At 36.3% G+C, this 18,724-nt stretch overlaps 1 protein-coding gene across 7 annotated transcripts in view; it reads right to left on the reverse strand.

Annotated features, from left to right (window-relative positions):
• Positions 1–18,724, reverse strand: part of USP15 (ubiquitin specific peptidase 15) — a 70,198-nt gene that overhangs the window by 18,258 nt on the left and 33,216 nt on the right. For 3 of the 7 annotated variants that reach the window (XR_011736696.1, XM_071802683.1, XM_065838704.2), the window contains exons 6-8: positions 18,073–18,134; positions 9,804–9,887; positions 3,214–3,358 (exon numbers count right to left, since the gene is read on the reverse strand). Coding sequence is in view for 5 of the 7 variants with exons in the window: in XM_071802683.1 (XP_071658784.1) it covers positions 3,214–3,358; positions 9,804–9,887; positions 18,073–18,134 (291 nt within the window). In the remaining 2 variants the exon portion in view is untranslated. The other 4 variants (XR_011736698.1, XM_071802692.1, XM_071802679.1 and 1 more) reach the window with 4 other exon arrangements.

The raw sequence follows: 18,724 nt of genomic DNA on the forward strand, positions 1-18,724 counted from the left end.
GAATAATCCAGTGTTACTCCAATAACAGCAAGAGGTGAAATTAATGGCAAATAAGTGCAGTGAAATGCATGCTTTCAGTGTCATTGGAATAAACAGAAGTGGCAGCAAGAAGAAGATGACAGCAGAAGAGAAGTCTACAAGACCTTAGCGTATTAAGAACATATCATACTTTTACTAAGGAGCACTTTCATGGATTTCTTAGATGACACTAAACTCTGAACAATACTCTCCTTGAGATAAAGTAGGTGGAACTGAGAGATACTTTACGCTTACTTGCTAAGAAAGCTGGCAAATAATACATTTGAAAAAACAAGGGCGTACTAAAGGTACTATGCCAAACTAAAAGCTGCCCTGCTCAATAAACACCTAATTTTCTTACAGAGAGCACTGTCTTGTGAATCAGCAAAACTGTGTTTATTACTTTACAAATTCTCAGAACATATTTGAAAATTTGATTCCCTAGATATAACTGAAAACCAATTAAGTCAATGCTGACATTATTTAGAATGCAAACCTCAGAATTAAATCCAGTTACCAAAACGGGATCCTGATGCGTAATGTAGTAAGTTTGTTAGGACGTATAAGATTCCTAAAGGCAATACACCATGCTTATTAACTCTCACATACAAGGTTACTTTTAAATCTACATACATGCAAATTCATGTACGCCAGTTTAACAAAAGTTTGAATAAATAATCAAAATTATCCTTGTTTTTAATCAGTCTAGCCTGATGAACAGTGTAGCATCATTAAATATTTCATTATGTATTAAGAATATTATTTTAATTCAACTTTTGGAAGACAATTCTGGTTCGCACACCAGATGCAAAAATATTATTTTTCTTTTCCTTTACAATAGCGTAATTATGCAACTCAGTAATCAAGAGCAGTTACATTTAGCATTTTTACTCAGGATGGATGCTGCAAAATGTGTGTCCCTCTCCCTTTTAGTTTAGTCATCTTTGGTGCAGCATGCTAAAGTAAGATTTGAATTACTTCCTATACTGTTCAACTTCTCGTCAAGTATCCTCAAGAAAACATTTTTAGAAACAAGAGTAAATTGAATTTTATGGATGCCTTATATATGGGATAACCTTAGAATAATCCCATATACCACTAAAGACTGGGGACTGACTGGCCAGAAAGCAGCTTTGCTTTATGACCCAGCGGTCCTTTTGTGAGGAAACGAGGAAGAGCCAGCAGGGCATCCTTGTGGGAAGGGTGGCCAGTTGTAAGCTGGGCTGTATGAGCAGCAGCAGTCAGAAGCCAAGGGAAGCAAGTCTTCCCTGCTATTCGGCGCTTGTGATTGCTGCTGCTGGAGCACTGTCCTGTTCAGGCTTCTCCAGTGCAAGAGTGGAAACGGGCCACCATCATGGTCAGGGCTGGAGAACAAAAAACAAGGAGAGTTTCAGAGCTCAGATAATCATAGAATGCCCTGAGTTGGAAGGGACCCACAAGGATCATCGAGTCATATGCAGGGACAGCAGCTGGACAACTCCGCAGTTCATACCATGCGTCTGAGAGTGTTGTCCAGTCTCTTCTTGAACACCATCAGGCTTGGGGCCGTGACACCTCCCCGGGGAGCCTGTTCCAGTGCTCCACCACCCTCTGGGTGAAGAACCTTTTCCTAACATCCAACTTTAACCTCCCCTGGCTCATCTTCCTGCCATTCCCTTGGGTTCTGTCATTGGTCGCTAAAGAGAAGAGTTCGGCACCTGCTCTTCCTCCTCCCCTTGTGAGGAAGCTGTATGCCATGATGAGGTCTCCTCTCAGTCTCCTCTTCTCCAGGCTGAACAAGCCAAGTGACTTTAGCCACTTCTCATGTGGCTTCCTATCCAAACCCTTCAACCATCTTGGTAGCCCTCTTCTGGACACTCTCCAGTAGCTTTATATCCTTTTTATCCTGTGGTGCCCAGAACCGCACACAGAGCTCCAGGTGAGGCTGCACCAGTGCAGAGCAGAGCGGGACACATTTATTAAATCTGAAGATGACAAGGCTAAGGGGAGAGCTCATTGTTGTCTCTGCAGCCACCTAATGGGTGGCTACAGAGAAGTGGAGCCAGACCCTTCTCAGACCTGAACAGTGACAGAACTAGTGTCAATGGACACAAACAGAAGGTGGGACCCATGATCATCCTGGGGTCCCTTCAACCCAAATTATTCCCTGATTCTGTATACAAAGGAGGGATAGAAGATCTGCACAGACTAAGAAACTCTGGAATATTTATTCTTTCGAACAATTTTCAACAACTTCATAAATTTTGCTTAAAAATGTGTCTGAAATGCCTTTTTTTCCTGAAGAGGTAGAGAAGGAATTCAACATTTTTTTTTTTAATTTCACCTGAAGAAAATCACAAACATGTCAGGAACCCCTGTGATGACAAAAAAGGAGACTAACTCTGAAGTATGCTTTGTTAGGATCTAGTATCTTTATAGACAGCGGGAAAAAAAATGTGAACAAGAACTTAAACGCACTTTACATTTTTTTTTGACATTAGACTGCTTTGATGACAAAACATGAGTTCCAGAACTAAACAAAACCAACCAAATCAAACTATCAGTTCCTTCTGATCATTAGTTAATCTACTACTGCACCTTCCACTTAAAAGGACTAAGCTTTTTTTTGTCTTGGCAAGAGTAATACTAGGTATATTAGTATTTCTCTTTCAATCATAGCAAAGCAACAAGCTATATTTTACATGAATGTTATCTTAACCATTAAACAGCAGCTATTTAAAGGGGAAAGGTCAAAGGGAAATAAGTTCCAAGGTTCCCTGTGTGTCAACCTGTGCACTAAAAGTACATAATAATTAGTTAGAAAAAAAGGTCTAGTAGTCCACTGGTCATTTACTTTTTGACATTTCAGCACTACAATCTGTACTCAATGGCATTTCAAAATGACAAAGTATTTTTCATGACATCCATGCACGGCAATCATTACAAAAAGCAAAAAATCACACTTAAAGTTTCACTCATACGCTGGTCAAATCTCTTTCTGACATCGATCACCGTGCAAAAACAGGGGAAACAATGAATGCAGCTATGTAAATCAGATTTTCTAGTATACCAATACAGACGTATTATTTCTTCACTTTCAAACCTATCCTCCTACTTAACGGAGTCTCTTAATATTAGTTACTAAACATGGTAAAATGTAACAAAATATTAGTTTCCAAATAAGAAGACAAGCTCATTTTGTTCTGAAGTACGTACCTGAATTGCTGAATTCATGAAACATGTGTTCCCCAAGTTGCTCAGGCCACACAGGCCTGGCTGCTCATTGTGTCTTCCTGGTTCTGAATAATCATAATTCTTATAAGCAGTATACGATTGGAGACAATAGTTTGAATTTTTCACACTGTAAAAAAACAAAACATCTTTTACAATGTAAACATGTACTCTATTGTTCTTTAATATATACGGTTACTTTATAAACCTAAATAATTAAAAATGTTAAAGTAACTTCCATGAACAAGAAAGGATCCTAAAGAAGTATTTAACTTTCATAATAATGTTAATTTCAAGTTAAAAATCACCTGTGCAAATAATCAAAATCTAATGTACTGCAGTAGCAGTAATTATATCCCTACCCCTTTTTGACAGGAGCAGCTTCACAGCTTACTCTATTCTTCATTGCTCCATCAAATTTAATACACTCAGATTTTAGACACCACCAGCAGCAATCAATCATTTATGTCCCTTTTGCATCCTGCTACTGCAAGGGTGAGGTCGGTGGGAATGGGAATGCAGAGTTACAGGTGAAAGCTGAGATTTCCAAGGCCACTGTGGCATAGCTGCCTCACTGCATCAGAACGTCTATTTATAGCCGCCCTGCTAGGACAGCACAATCCAGCATACGAATGCAGGAAAGCCTTGAGAGCTAAAAGAATGCGCAAAACGCCTTGAAACAACTTCATTATAAATCTCTATGATGTATCTGTTTGGAGAAACTGGAGAAGACTGAAATAGGTAAAATGGTAAAATTTAAAGCAATTTGTTTCCAGCTGAAATCATGCAAATACTAAATATAGAATGACCCTCAAAACAGTAAAGTAAGCATATCTGAGAACACCAGAAAGGCAAGAATCTTCTAAGAGAATGCTCCGTAATGCTACAGATGTTAGAAAAAACAACCAACCAGAAAGGTTAAAGTCTTTCTTACACTATTTCAGGCATTGATCATAATGAAATCTGTGTGATAGTAGCTTTGGCTAAAGTTCAAGAATATTTCTGCAGTCACCAAGCATTATTCACATTAGAAGCAAAACTTGAACAAAAATTTGAAAGTCAATTGCTAAGAATGATATGGAAAAATGCACAGTGCAAAGAAATAATTCTGATAAATAACTGAAATTTATAATTGTAAAAGTCTGAGGATGCAAGTGCACAGTGGTACACTCCAGCCATTATTCCTGAATGGTATCACACGCTCTACATCCAACTGAACTGCAACTGTTCCCTCAGTGCACAAATACTCACTTTTCATTAATAAGTTGTTTTGTTTTAACCACAAGATTTATAAAAAGTTTCAAACAGAAGGGGAAGAAAATTTCTCCATCTTTTGTCAGCCTCAGAAATCTGTGTAGTTTACAGGTCCACTGTCCATAAAGCTCCTGATCTCAATCTTGCTCCTGAACCAGCTAAGCGACATTGTGTTTACCGGTCATTCTCACGAAAAATCCGTGTAAAATTGGTTTTGCCCATTCAGTTTAATCCTATCTTAAATGCTTCACCCTAGTTTACGCAAGATACTTTTTGAACTCCAGGGCCCACATGCCCTTCCAAGCTTGCTTCTGTGGTCAACTCTTCTCTATCATTAGTCCCTCCTTCACCCATGCACGAGATCTCCAGGGAAAATCACCTTCCATCTCCCTTTGTAGCTGCAGTCCAGCTACTGCAATCAATTCAAATTCTCTTAAATTGGGAAACCTTACTTCTCCCAGGAAAAAAAAGAACAAGCTTGCCACTGGTGCTTAATGCAACCTCCACAATCCCCCAGCACAGCTCAACAGCGTGCAACAGCAATCAAAAGACGCACAGAGAGGACATACAATAAGCTTCGACTTCCAACCCTGCTTTCTTCCTACCACTTTCCTCGCCTGATTCAACGATTACACTTTTCACATGGTTAACAGACATCTCTTTTGCAAATGTAGGAGCTGTAGGGGTACTAAACAGACTGAATGTAGTTTTTCTGGTGATTTTCACTCCCCTTCTTTTTCCTTCTCTGCAGCTTTCCCCCCTTCACAAACTGCCCCCTCAGCAGGCACACTAGAAAGCCAGGAAATGCAACTGGTGTCTTTTGGTTATAGTGCATTCACGTGAAAGACTTGCTCAAATTAAGTAACACCATGATAATTTAATTCAAGATAATTGTAATGTAGATAGATCCCCAATGTTGGTTTGCTCTAAGGGACAAAGTGTCAAGAGTTTGCTTCTCAAGAGGGAAAGCCATTTCTGAGCTCTTTTATCTTCCATACTGGCTCACACAAGTACATTTGACGAGTTTAAAGATACAGTAACCACACACATTCTGTGAGTCAAGTCTATTCATCCATTTTTCTCCCAGGCTTCTGTGATGTTTTACTAAAATGTATCAAGCAGAATACAGAGCCTACTATGTGCAGGAGACTAGGAGATGTCTCCTTACAGCTTTATCAGTCTGCAAACTTGATTTTTTACTGGAAAAATTATTTTTATTTAAATTACATTGTACCTCTGCTTTTCATGCACTTGAGACCGGACAAAAAATAAAGTATTATTAACAGTCAGTAGTAAATGGTTAAGAATGGAAAGTAAAGATGCAAGGCAAGTCTACAGAAATGCCCTAGAAAAAGTACATTGTGATAGCATGTCCCCAGCCTCTATCTGCTTTTCCTGCAAAAACTTTAGAAAGTTGCCTTTAACAAAGGAACAACGCATGGAAAAGCAGAGAGATAGTATAAGAATGGGGCAGCCAAGTCAGGGCAATAATGAAAGAGAACACTGATAGCTGATGGCTCTTAGAAGAAATTCCTGCTTAGAAACTAAGGAAAGGCTTGAAAAAGCAAAACCATCTTCAGACCCTTCCTGAAGTAGTGAAAATGGTAAAAGGAGGTTTCCAAATCAGATTTTATTATCTGTAAATCTATAATTTTTGAGTTGCATGTGACATATTTGAAATGACTTACATGTACTCTCTCTATCCTGCCTTTAAACCCCAAAGCAGCTTTCAGATGATGATGAATCCAAAGCACTCACTGTGTAGTTGGAGTTCTGGGAAGCATGGATTTGGAACATAGAAGTCTGGAAAAGCATCACTAGCTTTGGAAAGGACACAATTTGACCGTGGAGTGCCATATAGCAACAACAGGTGCTGCAAAAGGAATTCGAGTTGCAAGAACGAGCCCAGAAAATTAAAAGCCTGGAACACTTACTGAGCTCTGTAGTATTTCAACCACTTTCATGCACTGCCAATGTGTTTTTGTGACCGGCCACTTTAACAAACATGTAATTGGGTTCCATCAATTTTTAGAGATGCTTGAAAGAGCAGGGGAGGCCTATGTCACTACACAAAGAGTACTGTCTTTGTTATTAAAGAGTACTGTCTTTGTTGTTGCCCATGATCACCATCAAATAAAGGAAAAAAAAAAAAAAAAAGAAAAGACCTTCCTGATAATATTTGCCTACGTGTCAGGTGCAACATGAAGAAATTGTTTCTACAGGTGATGTAATTAACATTTATACTTCTTGAAGTAAGTGTATTGAGATATACCAAGCATGTGAACAAAGCTGCCAACTGGCTGTCTTCTGACAAGTTGACACTACTGAATGATGAAGCAAGTTATTTTAGGAGCCTGAAACAATTGTTACAAATGATGAAAACAAAACAACTTTTCTCTTAAATCCCAAAACAAAATCCCTATTCAACTGTTTTTTTAATGCCCTCCCCACATAATTTTAAAAATACCACGTGACATGAAATGTATTGCTTTATAATAGCAATAAACAGAAATTCCAGTAAGACCCAAGTGATGTGTGTCTTTCCCTGCTCTTCTAAATCCACTAACATATAATATGCTAATCCTCCTATGTTATTCTTTCAACAGGATCACCTGAAAAGGCAAAAGAACATCAATGATCAATTACTTGGAAGCCTCCATTTCATCAAATGCAAACTCACATTTACAGAAACTAAGGCTTTGGACTTGGTAAAATTTGCACCAGCTTTTTCTATTATCTAATGTATGACTAGCTAAAACCACAATTAAATATTTATGACTTTGAGGATTACTATTACTCAGAACAGTTCCTGGATTGGATAAGTATTACAGAAATGTGTACCATACAAAGAAACATGATACTTTTCAGAGCTTTAACATAATTTCTACTCTATAGCTGAAGCTATAAAAATTGCAAAACCAGCCTTGCAGTGACTACCATTTATGACTATTACTGCACAGAACCTGTTTGCTTTTTCTGCTTTACAAATCAGCTTTGTCAGCTCAAATTATCTTCAAAACAAATCTTGGTATTTCTTTTAGAGTCACAGCATCTCATGTCCATATGGAGGAACCAATGAATCCTGGAAAGCCACAAATGTGTAATTTCGCTACTGTGCTAAAGATAACATGCAATGTAAGAGACAGTAAGGCAGAAATGTGAAAATAAATTCCAGGCAAAGCCAACATAAGTAGTTAATTAAGAAAATAATGAAAAGAAGATAGCATTAATTAATGGAAAACAAGTGCTTTCTTAGACGAGGAGATATTTGTGAGAAGAGTAGAACATGGGAAGAAACCGATAACCCAGAATGATAGAATACAATTAAATAGAGAGATAGATCTTTCCATATACCTTTTGAAGACAAAAATACTTAATGCAACAGTACTTTAAAGTACGTAGTGTATTAACAGATATGGCTTATCTATTCCTGAACATGTATTCTGACAGAAATGCTGCTAAAGATTCTACTCTAATACATATTGTAGTGAATTGTACATTTGTGATTTTAAAAATATTTGTGTTAAACTCACTATAACTGTATTATTGCATTGTAAGAAAAACTATATACTTCTGCACTGAGGATCTGTCTTACTAAACATCCACATACACAGTCATTTCAGCTACAAGAGAAAAATGGCTGGTATTTTGTAACACTACAGAGAACATGTACCTGCTATCTGATTTACAGATGCTTAAGTTATAGTTAAGACATTTCAAAGGACCAATTCCTTATCAAATGTGAATTTTATATAATTTCATTTTAAACATATAATTCTGTTGAAAATCCTCAAATTAAAAAAGAAGGTAAAATTCTGGGATTTTTCTTTAAGTTCTAAAAGCTCCCACTTCAGATCCAAAACAAACCACAAAATAAAAATAAAACCAGCTAAAGCCAGTGAAGAAACTATCTTTAGATATGAAAGAGCTGGCAAGAGGTTTCATAAGTACTTCCTAAAAATAACTCCAGCATCACTAGGGAAAAGCTAACATTAAAAAAAAAAAAAAAAAAAAAAAAAAGAAGGAAAAGAAAAAAAGAAAACCTTGCTGTCTTGATTTAAAATGATGGCTCTCTAGGAAAATGTATTTCATAAGCTCTGGTTTTGGCGCTACAACTGCCTTCTGTATAAGCAATATGGGAAGGAGAGATTAGTTCCCAGCCAGAGGCTCAGCTCTGGTCAAATTATTTTTCACACAATCATAGATACAATATACTTTTTATTGACTGTACATTCACAGACAGAGTACAATACACTGCAGTTAAATACATGGATTTCAGCTGTTTAACAGTGACAGTTGGGGTTACTCACAATTGGTAGAAGCACAAGTGACACTTCACCCCTTAGGAAAAATCACTTCTGATAAATGCAGTATTTAACTGGAAGATATTGTATAAGATATTAAATATTTATGTCACCTTTTTAATATTTCACATCTTCACGTTTGATCACAAAATGCATATTTGGAAAAATATTTTAAATTTGAATGAATTGTAAGAATAAGCCTCTTCAATTCCCCCCAGCTTGCATTAAAGATGAGTGCTCTCTGGTTTCAAGCATTTGAAAGATGCTCCATTTTCTGTCAAAGTGAAATAATTCTGTGTTTTTCTATATTCACCAACTTTTTTCACAGTTGTGTACAACAAAAAACGGTTACACACAAAGTCGGCCACTGGAATATAAAAGCTCTTATTTGACAGTTTTATCACATTCTTTATTAAACTTCTGGTTTAGAACATAAAGGAGAAAACCCTTAAAAGAGAGAAGCCTCTTTTCCTAAGCCTCTGCTCATTGTAATATTCAAGCACACCTATCAGATTGATCTCCCTCAAATCTTCTAGCACTAAAAAACAGAAGTTGCTGATAATAACCAATGGCTATAATCACTATGAAAACCATTATAGTTAAAACAATTCAGCTGTAGTGGTCTCAAGTCAATGTGCAATATCACACATGCTGCTATACTACCTTAGCATCAATAAATACGGGAAAACCTGATCAAGTAGTGGGTTTTTTTTGTTCTCCATCTAAATTCAGGTGGGATAATAACAACAATAATGAATTTTTAGCACAATAAACTCTAAATAAAGCATTTATATATTTTCTGACAATGCTCAACACTCTTTTTAGTGTCTGTTCTACTGAGGACTAAGAATTACCAAACACCTTTAACTGTGTTTGATTGCCTGATATACGAAATAGTGACCAGTAACAATTCACAATCCAAATACTGTAAAAAAAAAAATCTAAATCCTTAAGTTAGGAGTTATAAAATATCAAAATTAAATTAAATTAAATAATGTTTTAAGGTATATTGCTTACTTTCTGTTGTTCATGTTGTTATAATTATTTGATAGAGATGGAGACATCTTTGGTAAAGTTGAAAAATTGGATGCACCTGGGGACCTTTGAAAACATGAAAATTATCAATTAGATAAAAATGCTAAGATACTAAAAACTGTGAAAGTAAGCTAACAAATGAATAATGCCTATAAACAAGCACAGAAAATAAAGGTTTTGTTAAGTGAGCAAAGCACTAAAAATACCCAGAACATGCAGACCTCAGAATCCATATTTTGAAACTTGAAATGCTTCACAGTACTTTAAACTTTCAAATCATGTTGAAGCAACAGAGCTATTAAAACCAAAAGTAAACAAACAAACAAATCAGAGGCCCCTGTGCTAAAAAAATTGTTTTCTGTATGACTACAGATATTCTGATGTTCTAAAACCTACAATGTAAGGTTTCTAACATGGAAATTTTATTAATTTTTCACTTAACCATAAATAGATACATGATTAAGACACATGCTTCAAGGTTAGTTTAAAAGCAGTATGAAATAACTGACTTAAAATAGTCTTATTAATACTACTAAAAATTCTAGGATATTATGCACAACACTAAATAACCTTTAAAGAACATTTTTAGTCAAAAGTAATAGTATTATCACTCATGCCCATTGTTTGAGAGTATTCTAAACCATCAGAATACTCACAATTTTTATTACAAAGACCCTCTGAATGTAAGAATTAAATAAAATATGCCACTATCTTGCAGTGTATTTTTCTGATCAAATCTTACAGATAACCATGGAAAAGTCTCTGAATACTGAAAGGAATTTAGGCACCTCCATGTTTTTATGGGAGCAATGCAACTCTGACTGGTTTGCAAAAAGTTCCAGCTGCCCTTGGAAAGCTCTGAAATACATATTCTAATACTAAGAATTCTGCATACTCAGGATTTTTTTAAGCATCTTTCAAGAACTAAACTCTGTAAGGAGATAAACATTTTTACACAGGGAATTTTCCCAAGTATATTTCACATTTATTTTCAACTTTTTATTAATAAACCTCTTCCAAAAGAAAACATATATTGCCATATGAAGAAAGTGTTAATTTTTAAAATATTCTGACCAACATTCATAAAGTTTTCCTGTAGATTTCCTTTATCAATGTAAATCCTCTTATTTGAAAATTATCTTCAAAGAAGTCAAATACACAGACTGTGTCCACAAGAAAGATATAAAATTGAAGTTAGTTTAACCCTACTTAAATTCAAGGCAGTAATTAAATTATGCACATTCATATACATAATTATTTTAGAAGAAGATATTTGAATGGAATCATTTTTATCTGAAATTGAACTTTTCAAAACAAACTTCAATCTTTTATATAACTTAAACCAAATTCAAATGCAATACAGTTTTAAATTTTAAAACTCAATGTAGTTTTGTTGTTTAAAAAATTAAAAGAAACCAGAATAAGCTACGTAAATAAAGGTCTGGTTTTCACCAAAATCTAAAAATAAGTTAATCTGTTTCTTAGAGAAGATGACAATCAGTGGTAATAACAATAACATGTAAACCAGTAAGAGATTCCCCCTACTCTGAGGTGTGCAGCCTCACAGAAGAATGTGGAGCAAGACACTTCTCAGTGGTGCCACTGAAAGGACAAAAGGCCATGGGTCTAAGTCAAAATATATGAAATTCTATCTGAACACGAGAGGATGTTCACCAAAAAAAAAAGTGATAAACTGTCACCTTTTTTAAAGCGAAGGAGGTCAAAAACTGGAACAGGTTAACCAGACTGGCTGTGCAGTCTCGATCCCTGCTGATATTAGAGCTGTGCCTGGACACGGTCCTGGGCAACCTGCTCCAGCTGCCCCTCCTTTTAGCAGGGTGATTGGATGAGATTATCTTGAGAGGTCCTTTCATCCTCAAAGGACTCTGATCTATGAAGGTGTGACTATAATCAGGCTACCATAAAATTGAGTCTTTTAAAGCAAGCTTAGAATGTTTAGCCTGCTTCAGTTTAGACTATTCTGTTCTTACAAAAAAGTATTAGTTTGGTTAATCATACTTCTTTGGGGGGCGTGCATGAAAGGTTGACATTTTAAAATTCGGCAATCAAAAAAACTTCAATGTTCAGGGCAAGAGTTTCTCAACCCCGCATTAACTGCTATTAATGAACATGTTTGTTAAACTAACTTGAAAACACCTTTTGTACATTACCAGTGTGTAGTGTTTACCCACAAGGGCTCAGACACACGGTTACTACAGTCTAACAAGTTATTTTGCACTAGCAAACAGCAGTTCAGCTCTTAACTGGCAGACAAGCTCTGACAGCTCTTGCTTTTACAATTGAAGACAACAGAGTAAGGCCCCAGTTAGTTCTATTCCGCACAGCTAAGTCAGTATAAAGGCACACCTGTCTGCGTATCAACTGCTTCAAGATAAAAAACCTAATTCTAAATCTCTTGGTTAAGGACGATACTTTTAACTTCAACAGACAAGCACTTTTTCTTTTGAAGATTCATGTATATTTTTTCCTAAAAAACTTGGATACACAAACATTACATTATTTCAAAAATGATAGCTAAGCATCTTTTATTCAATTATTTTGTTTTCTCTTAAAAGCATTATGAGATCCAGCTCAGAAACAAAGAAGAATCAAGTAAGAGCCTTTAGTGTTTTTCCAGGATAAAAAGGCATCCAGTTTTGAACTAGAAAAAATTATTTAAAAACTTACTATATGACAAATATTGCAAGAAAACATTCATTATTATAACAAGGAGAAAACACTATGAAAGTGTAAAATCTCCAATATTTGTATGGTCAAAAAAATTTTCCATGTATACCTTTTTATCATACAAAAAATGTTAAAGTTAACAGCAGATCATCTGTAAATTATGCAAAGTAGTCAACTATTTGTATAGGATGATGTATTCCACAGAGAAATCTAAAAATAAGGATCAGAATTAAATCTGTTATTTTTAATACATACACAGATGTATATTTACAGATTAAACAAAAATTCTTAGTTTTTTACCATATAAGAAGCGTTTCTGAAGAATATTATGGATCAATAGATTTAATACTTTTAATCAAGTTTCCCAAGAAAACAGCAAACAATACCTTTCTAAAATTAGTAGGAAATAAGTTTCTAGTTAACAGCTTCTTTGTATGCTTCTCTAACTTGCTTTTATATTTGCACATAAACATGTAACATCTTCTTAATAGAAAACTAATAGAAAAACTGTCCCTGCTATTCATTTGGTAATTCGTGGAACTTCAAAACTTAAGATCCTTCCTTACCCTTAAGTTTTATGATCACAGATTGGATGAAAGGTTTTAATTGTTTTACAGTTTTTTCCTGAACACAAGTAATTTAATTTTGTAGTAAAGCTGCTTCATTTAAATGAACTATAACTTTACTTTTTTTTTTTAATATCTTAGTTTAAAACATTCTGTCCTGGTTTTGTTAAAAAACAAGTTTCTCTTTTAGTGAATTCTGCCTGTCAGCTAAAGCCTTCATATTAGCTGCATTTTCCTGCAGAACCAGACACATGTTTTGGTAAACCTAGCAATGGAATGCAAACTTATTGATAAGCACGGATGGACATCTCGCGAGAGAGGCAACGAGAAACTGGTGACCAAGGAACTGACCAACTGTGTATAACATTTCATTCACGTGAATACTTCATATAAAAGCGGGAGATCACGAGGATCTCGCCCTTTGCCCTTTTTCCTTTTCCCTTCTGCTTATGGCCGACATTAGGAGAGGACCTTGCTGGTCGTCCCTGTGAACTGAGGCCTAGTGAGAGACTGAATCCAGCTCTGGTTGGCTACAGAGGCTAATTCAGGACTTTGGGTGCTGGCTCTGCAGTTGCTGAGACTTTCAAGATTTGTTTTGTATATTTTGTATTATTTTCTCTATTCTTATTAGTAGCATTAGTAAAACATCTTTAATTTTTCCAACTCTCTTCTCTCTGTCCTTTTTTTCCCTCCCGATCGCCTGTCCTGAGTGGGAAGGGGACAGAGGGAGGGGGAAAAGGGGGAAGTGGGGGGGAGAGGAGGTTAACGATACATCTGCCAGGGTTTTATTGGCACCCCGCAATCTTAACCCTCGACACGTTCTCATGATGATAATAAACCATTCAAATAGGGTTGGTTAGTTGTTTTTCTGCCTGCAGAATAATCTCCCGGCAAAAGAATACAAAAATGAATAAAAAAATAGGCTGCACAGAGTTCACAAGTCTTCATTCGAGGTCTGGGATCAGCAGGAAATGAGCCACCAAAGCAAATAGGATCTCTGTGTTTGGATGAGTTTGTCACATGTGTGACATTGAGGAGACAGTTATTCACAGAAAAGTTAGTATAACACAATTTTTTGCAGATCTGTCCAATAATGCTGAGTAATGTCTATTTTGGGAGCGGATGACAGCAAAGACATTCCAGGATAAGTCACTATGAGCTCCCTAGAAAACGTTTCACAGAAGCCAAGCTTCTGGAGCAACAAACAAACCAGTAGCTGATATAAACAGTTTATATAAACAGAACCTCTACGAGACTGAAACATCCAGCTACTCCTAAGCCTGACTGACCCTGTGCACATTTTAAGAATGTACTCCATGTTCAGATACTTCCAAACAAACAAAAAAAACCCAAACACCACAACAAACTTTTAAAGTAGCATTAAATATGAGACAATAGTAGATATCATTAAACTTTAAAGGGGTTTTTACAGCAGATCTTGCAATTACTTCCAAAACTAAGTAAATTCAGATGTTGGAAGAACAGTACACTTAAAATTAAAAAAAACACTGACAAGCTTGGACACAGAGCTGAAATTCTAATTTGCACAGCAGGGTGTCTAGTCCTATATAAAAATTATATCAAACCTGATATAATTTCTTCATTCTTTCTTCAGAAGAGACAATTATTTTGATAATCAATCTTTTCACTGATACCGATTCATTAGACATTTAAGGGAAACAGAACTATAATTTTTGGAAGTGTTCCTTCCTATCCTGAACTGAAGTCTCAATTTGGCCACTTTCAAAGTAAATATTTTCTCTTTTTGCAGTAGAGTAAGATGCTCACACCTTTAACATGTTTCTCATTTAAAAAAACCTGCCAATGGTAATCACCTGCAGTAGGAAGAAAGAAACATTCTAAAACAAGTAATCAATACAAAGATCGCTGCTATGGTCTGTTAAGAGGCACGGAAAATGTGCAGAACATCTTATTTGCTCTCATTTTCAAATGTCACAACATAGGTTGTGCTGCCATTCTCAGACACCTCAACAAGTTGGAGAAAAGGGCAGCCAAGCACCCCATTAATTTCACCTCCTGCTGTTATTGGAGTAACACTGGATTATTCTGGCTAGACGTGTAATGCCTGTGGCTGAAGCACTCTGAACACGTTTGATCTTGTCTAGTCTTGGAAGCGATGAAAGGATGGGCCCAGCTAGTATGTGGATGGCAAACTAAGGAATTCTGCTTGGGAATATTGGGTGCTCTGGGCTTCAACCTGGATGATGGAACAGAGTGCACCCTCAGCATGGTTGGAAATTACACAAATTTTGAAGGAGGATGGATACAGCAGATGGATGTGCTGCCATTCACATGGTCCTTAACAGGCTGAAGAAAAGGGCAGCCAATCACCTCATCAAGTTCAGTCCAAGGAAGTGCAAAGACCTGCCCCTGGGGAGGAATAAGCCCAGGCACCAGTACACACTGGGGCAGGGCATGGAAAGCAGCTTGGCAGAGAAGCACCTGCGGTCCTGGTGCACAAAAAAGCTGGACATGAGCCTGCAATGTGGCCTTGGGCTGCACCAGGAAAAGCAGGGTCAGCAGGTGAAGGGAGCGGATCCTTCCCCTCCACTCTGCACCGGTGAGACACCCCTGGAATGCTGGGTTCACTTCTGGGCTCCCCAGTACAAGAGAGACAGGGACCTCCTGGAGCAAGGCCAGTGACGAGGCCACAAAGATGATCAGGGGGTTGCAGCATCTGAGCTACTTGGAGAGGCTGAGAGAACTGGGACTGATCAGCCTGGAGAAGGTTCCAGAGCAATCATTTATGGGTATAAATACCTGATGGAGGAGAGGAAAGAAAGCTGAGCCAAACTCTTTCTCAGTGGTGCCCACTGAAAGGACAAAAGGCAATGGGTAAAAGCTGAAGCACAGGCACTTCTACTGAAATGCAAGAAATTCTGTTTTACAGTGAGGGTTATGAAACACTGGAATAGGTTTTGCAGGGAGTCTGTGGGAGTCTCCATCCTTGGAGATACTCAAAACCTGTTAGGACACAGTCCTAAGCAACCTGCTCTAGGTGACCCTTCTTTGAGCAGGTGGATTGAACTAGAGAAGCTCCAGAGGTGCCTTCCAACCTCAACTATTCTGTGACTCTGTGAAAACCTTAGCTGATTTTCTGAAATAATCCTGCCCATTTAGAACACTGTGAGCCTTTCATACTTTCCAATATTCTGCATTTTGACCTCCTAAACTACAGCATTTTATTCCCTGTCCTCACAATTTACATTTACAACTTGTACTTTTCTTAAACAAGCACTATAAAGCGGCAGTCTCAGCAGGAACTGGTGCAAGACCAGTGTGTGACCAACGACAGGACTGTAGGAAGGTATCTTGATGTATACTCTTAATATTTGTGATGACAAACTAATACTAATGCATCTCACACAGAAGACTTTAAAGCAAGTGTTTAATATTTCTGCCCCTTTAAACATTTATTAGGTTTTTCATAAAGTTTTAAACAGATGTAAAAACCTGCCCCCATTACTGTTTGTGATAGTTTCTATTTGAATCCACTAAATTTTGCAAAACTTCCAGTATTACAATGCATTTGAATACCAAATTTCATTTATCTTCCTGATAGCTGCCAAGCCTCAAAAACATACCCCAGCTTCACAGTAAAACTATTCATCCTCATTTGCTGGTTTACTTGTAGCCTCTTCTGACACCAGCATTTTCTATTACCATTTTTCTTGTCCTCAAATCAAACATTCCAGGAGATATTCTTTAATTTGTATACTGCTCCTGAATGCTTTTCATAAAGTGGAATGGAATTTCGCAGAATAAAATCAGGTACCATCATCAAGAATATCTTCCTACCAAAACTTCCAAAATAACCTGTGACATTGAGTCATCTAAGATCTTTTAACCTTCAAAATCTGCATCTAAAATTTGACTAAGAATTTACATTTCTACTAGATGTTTTTTGAGGTCAGAGATTAAACTTCTAGTATTTTGCATCCCATTCTTTCTGCTGCTCTACATTCTTATTCTTTGTGCCATAACATCTTGCTGAGCAAGGTTATACTGTTCATGCTAAGCTTAAATTGAAATTAGACTCCCTTAAGAAACTTCATAGAAATTAGTGTTCCTAATTGAAGTGCTTGAGATAAAACACCAAAGATAAAGAATCTCTGTCCTTCAAGTGATAAGCAATGATAGTATAAAAATGTTGTTAAAACAGTGAACCTCAATTACATGAATGCAGACTATCAAAAGAAATAGAAGGAAATGAAAAGAACTTTTTATGAAAGATCTGCTCAAGAACCAGCCAACAAAGGGAAAAAACACAGTCAACAATTTATAAGGCTGACATCATGTTAGTTTACTAGTAACTAGTTCCAACTCTTCTTCAAAACAGATAGAACCTGATATTTTAAAATATTTTAAGAAGTTTATCCATCTAGATAAGAAAAACCACCCTCAAGTCTTTCTACTCACTCGCCATTATCAAGGTGTTGTTGATAATGGTAGCAGGAAGAATACTCTGTTAACTGATGATGGCTCAATAAAGAACAAAAGCAACATGCTGATAATGTAGACTGCAATTTAAATAATGCTTACGTGTAAATATTGTGCTCTGGAGATCAAAGGACAAACTATCCACAAAAACATTTACATATAACAAAAACACTGATAAAAGACATATCCGTTCATCTAACAGATACACTATACTTTGAAACAGAAATAAATAAGCTAAGTTTAACAGTTCTCTACTATGAATTTTTTTTCTATTTTTAAGCAGTATAATGTATATCACTGGTTGAAATTAACAAAATTAAACGACTTCTGTGCTGGAATTCACTATTATTATGTCACGTTCTGCAATGTGTAGCACATAGCAAGTACACTATTAGGTATATTTTCAAGTAAAATATCTGAAAGCTTATTTTCTTAAAAGTGACATTTTATTTTGAACATTTTTTTCGAAGATAAATAACATGTGAAAATAGTTAAGCTATATATAGTGAATAACACGACTTGAATTCAGAACTTACTTAGGAGTTGAAGGACCTCTTGGCCATGTTCCATCTTCATTCTTCTGTTCTATCACCAGTACCTACCACAAAAAGTATAAGAAAACTAAAATAGAAGTATCAGTAAATTGCTTTCTGTTCTAAATTTTTAATGGATTTGCTGACATGCGACTGAGACAGAGAAGACTGATGTTTAAATTACTATTCCCTGAGATTCAAGAATATTCCATTCAATTACACTGTATCTTCCTCTTCCTCTGTTTTTCTCCCCACACCTTAATTTGTATAACTTTGAACAAGCCACTTAATATTTCTGTATCTCAAAAATCCATGGAAAAAACCGGCAAGACCTTATATCTCAAAGAAGTCAGAAGATGACTTGCAATGCCTAAACAGCATCTATGAATATATATTAAATCCCATGTCTATACAACAGTCCTGTTGAGGAAGATATATTTCCCTCTCACACAACACAGATAGGTAAGAAAAAAAAATCCAAACCATACCATTTTCTGCCTTGAAATCTTTAAAATCATATCAGTCTGTTTACTCCTGTATTTTCTGCAAAAGCCTTATTGCAATATTTATTTTTCAATGGGATAGTTGGCTAATGAAATTAATTTCATTCAAGTTGTTATTGGTACAAAAGAGAGTACAGAACACTCAGTCCTAA

The sequence above is a fragment of the Patagioenas fasciata genome, chromosome 1 (assembly GCF_037038585.1).
Source record: "Patagioenas fasciata isolate bPatFas1 chromosome 1, bPatFas1.hap1, whole genome shotgun sequence".
Classification (NCBI taxonomy): Eukaryota; Metazoa; Chordata; class Aves; order Columbiformes; family Columbidae; genus Patagioenas; species Patagioenas fasciata.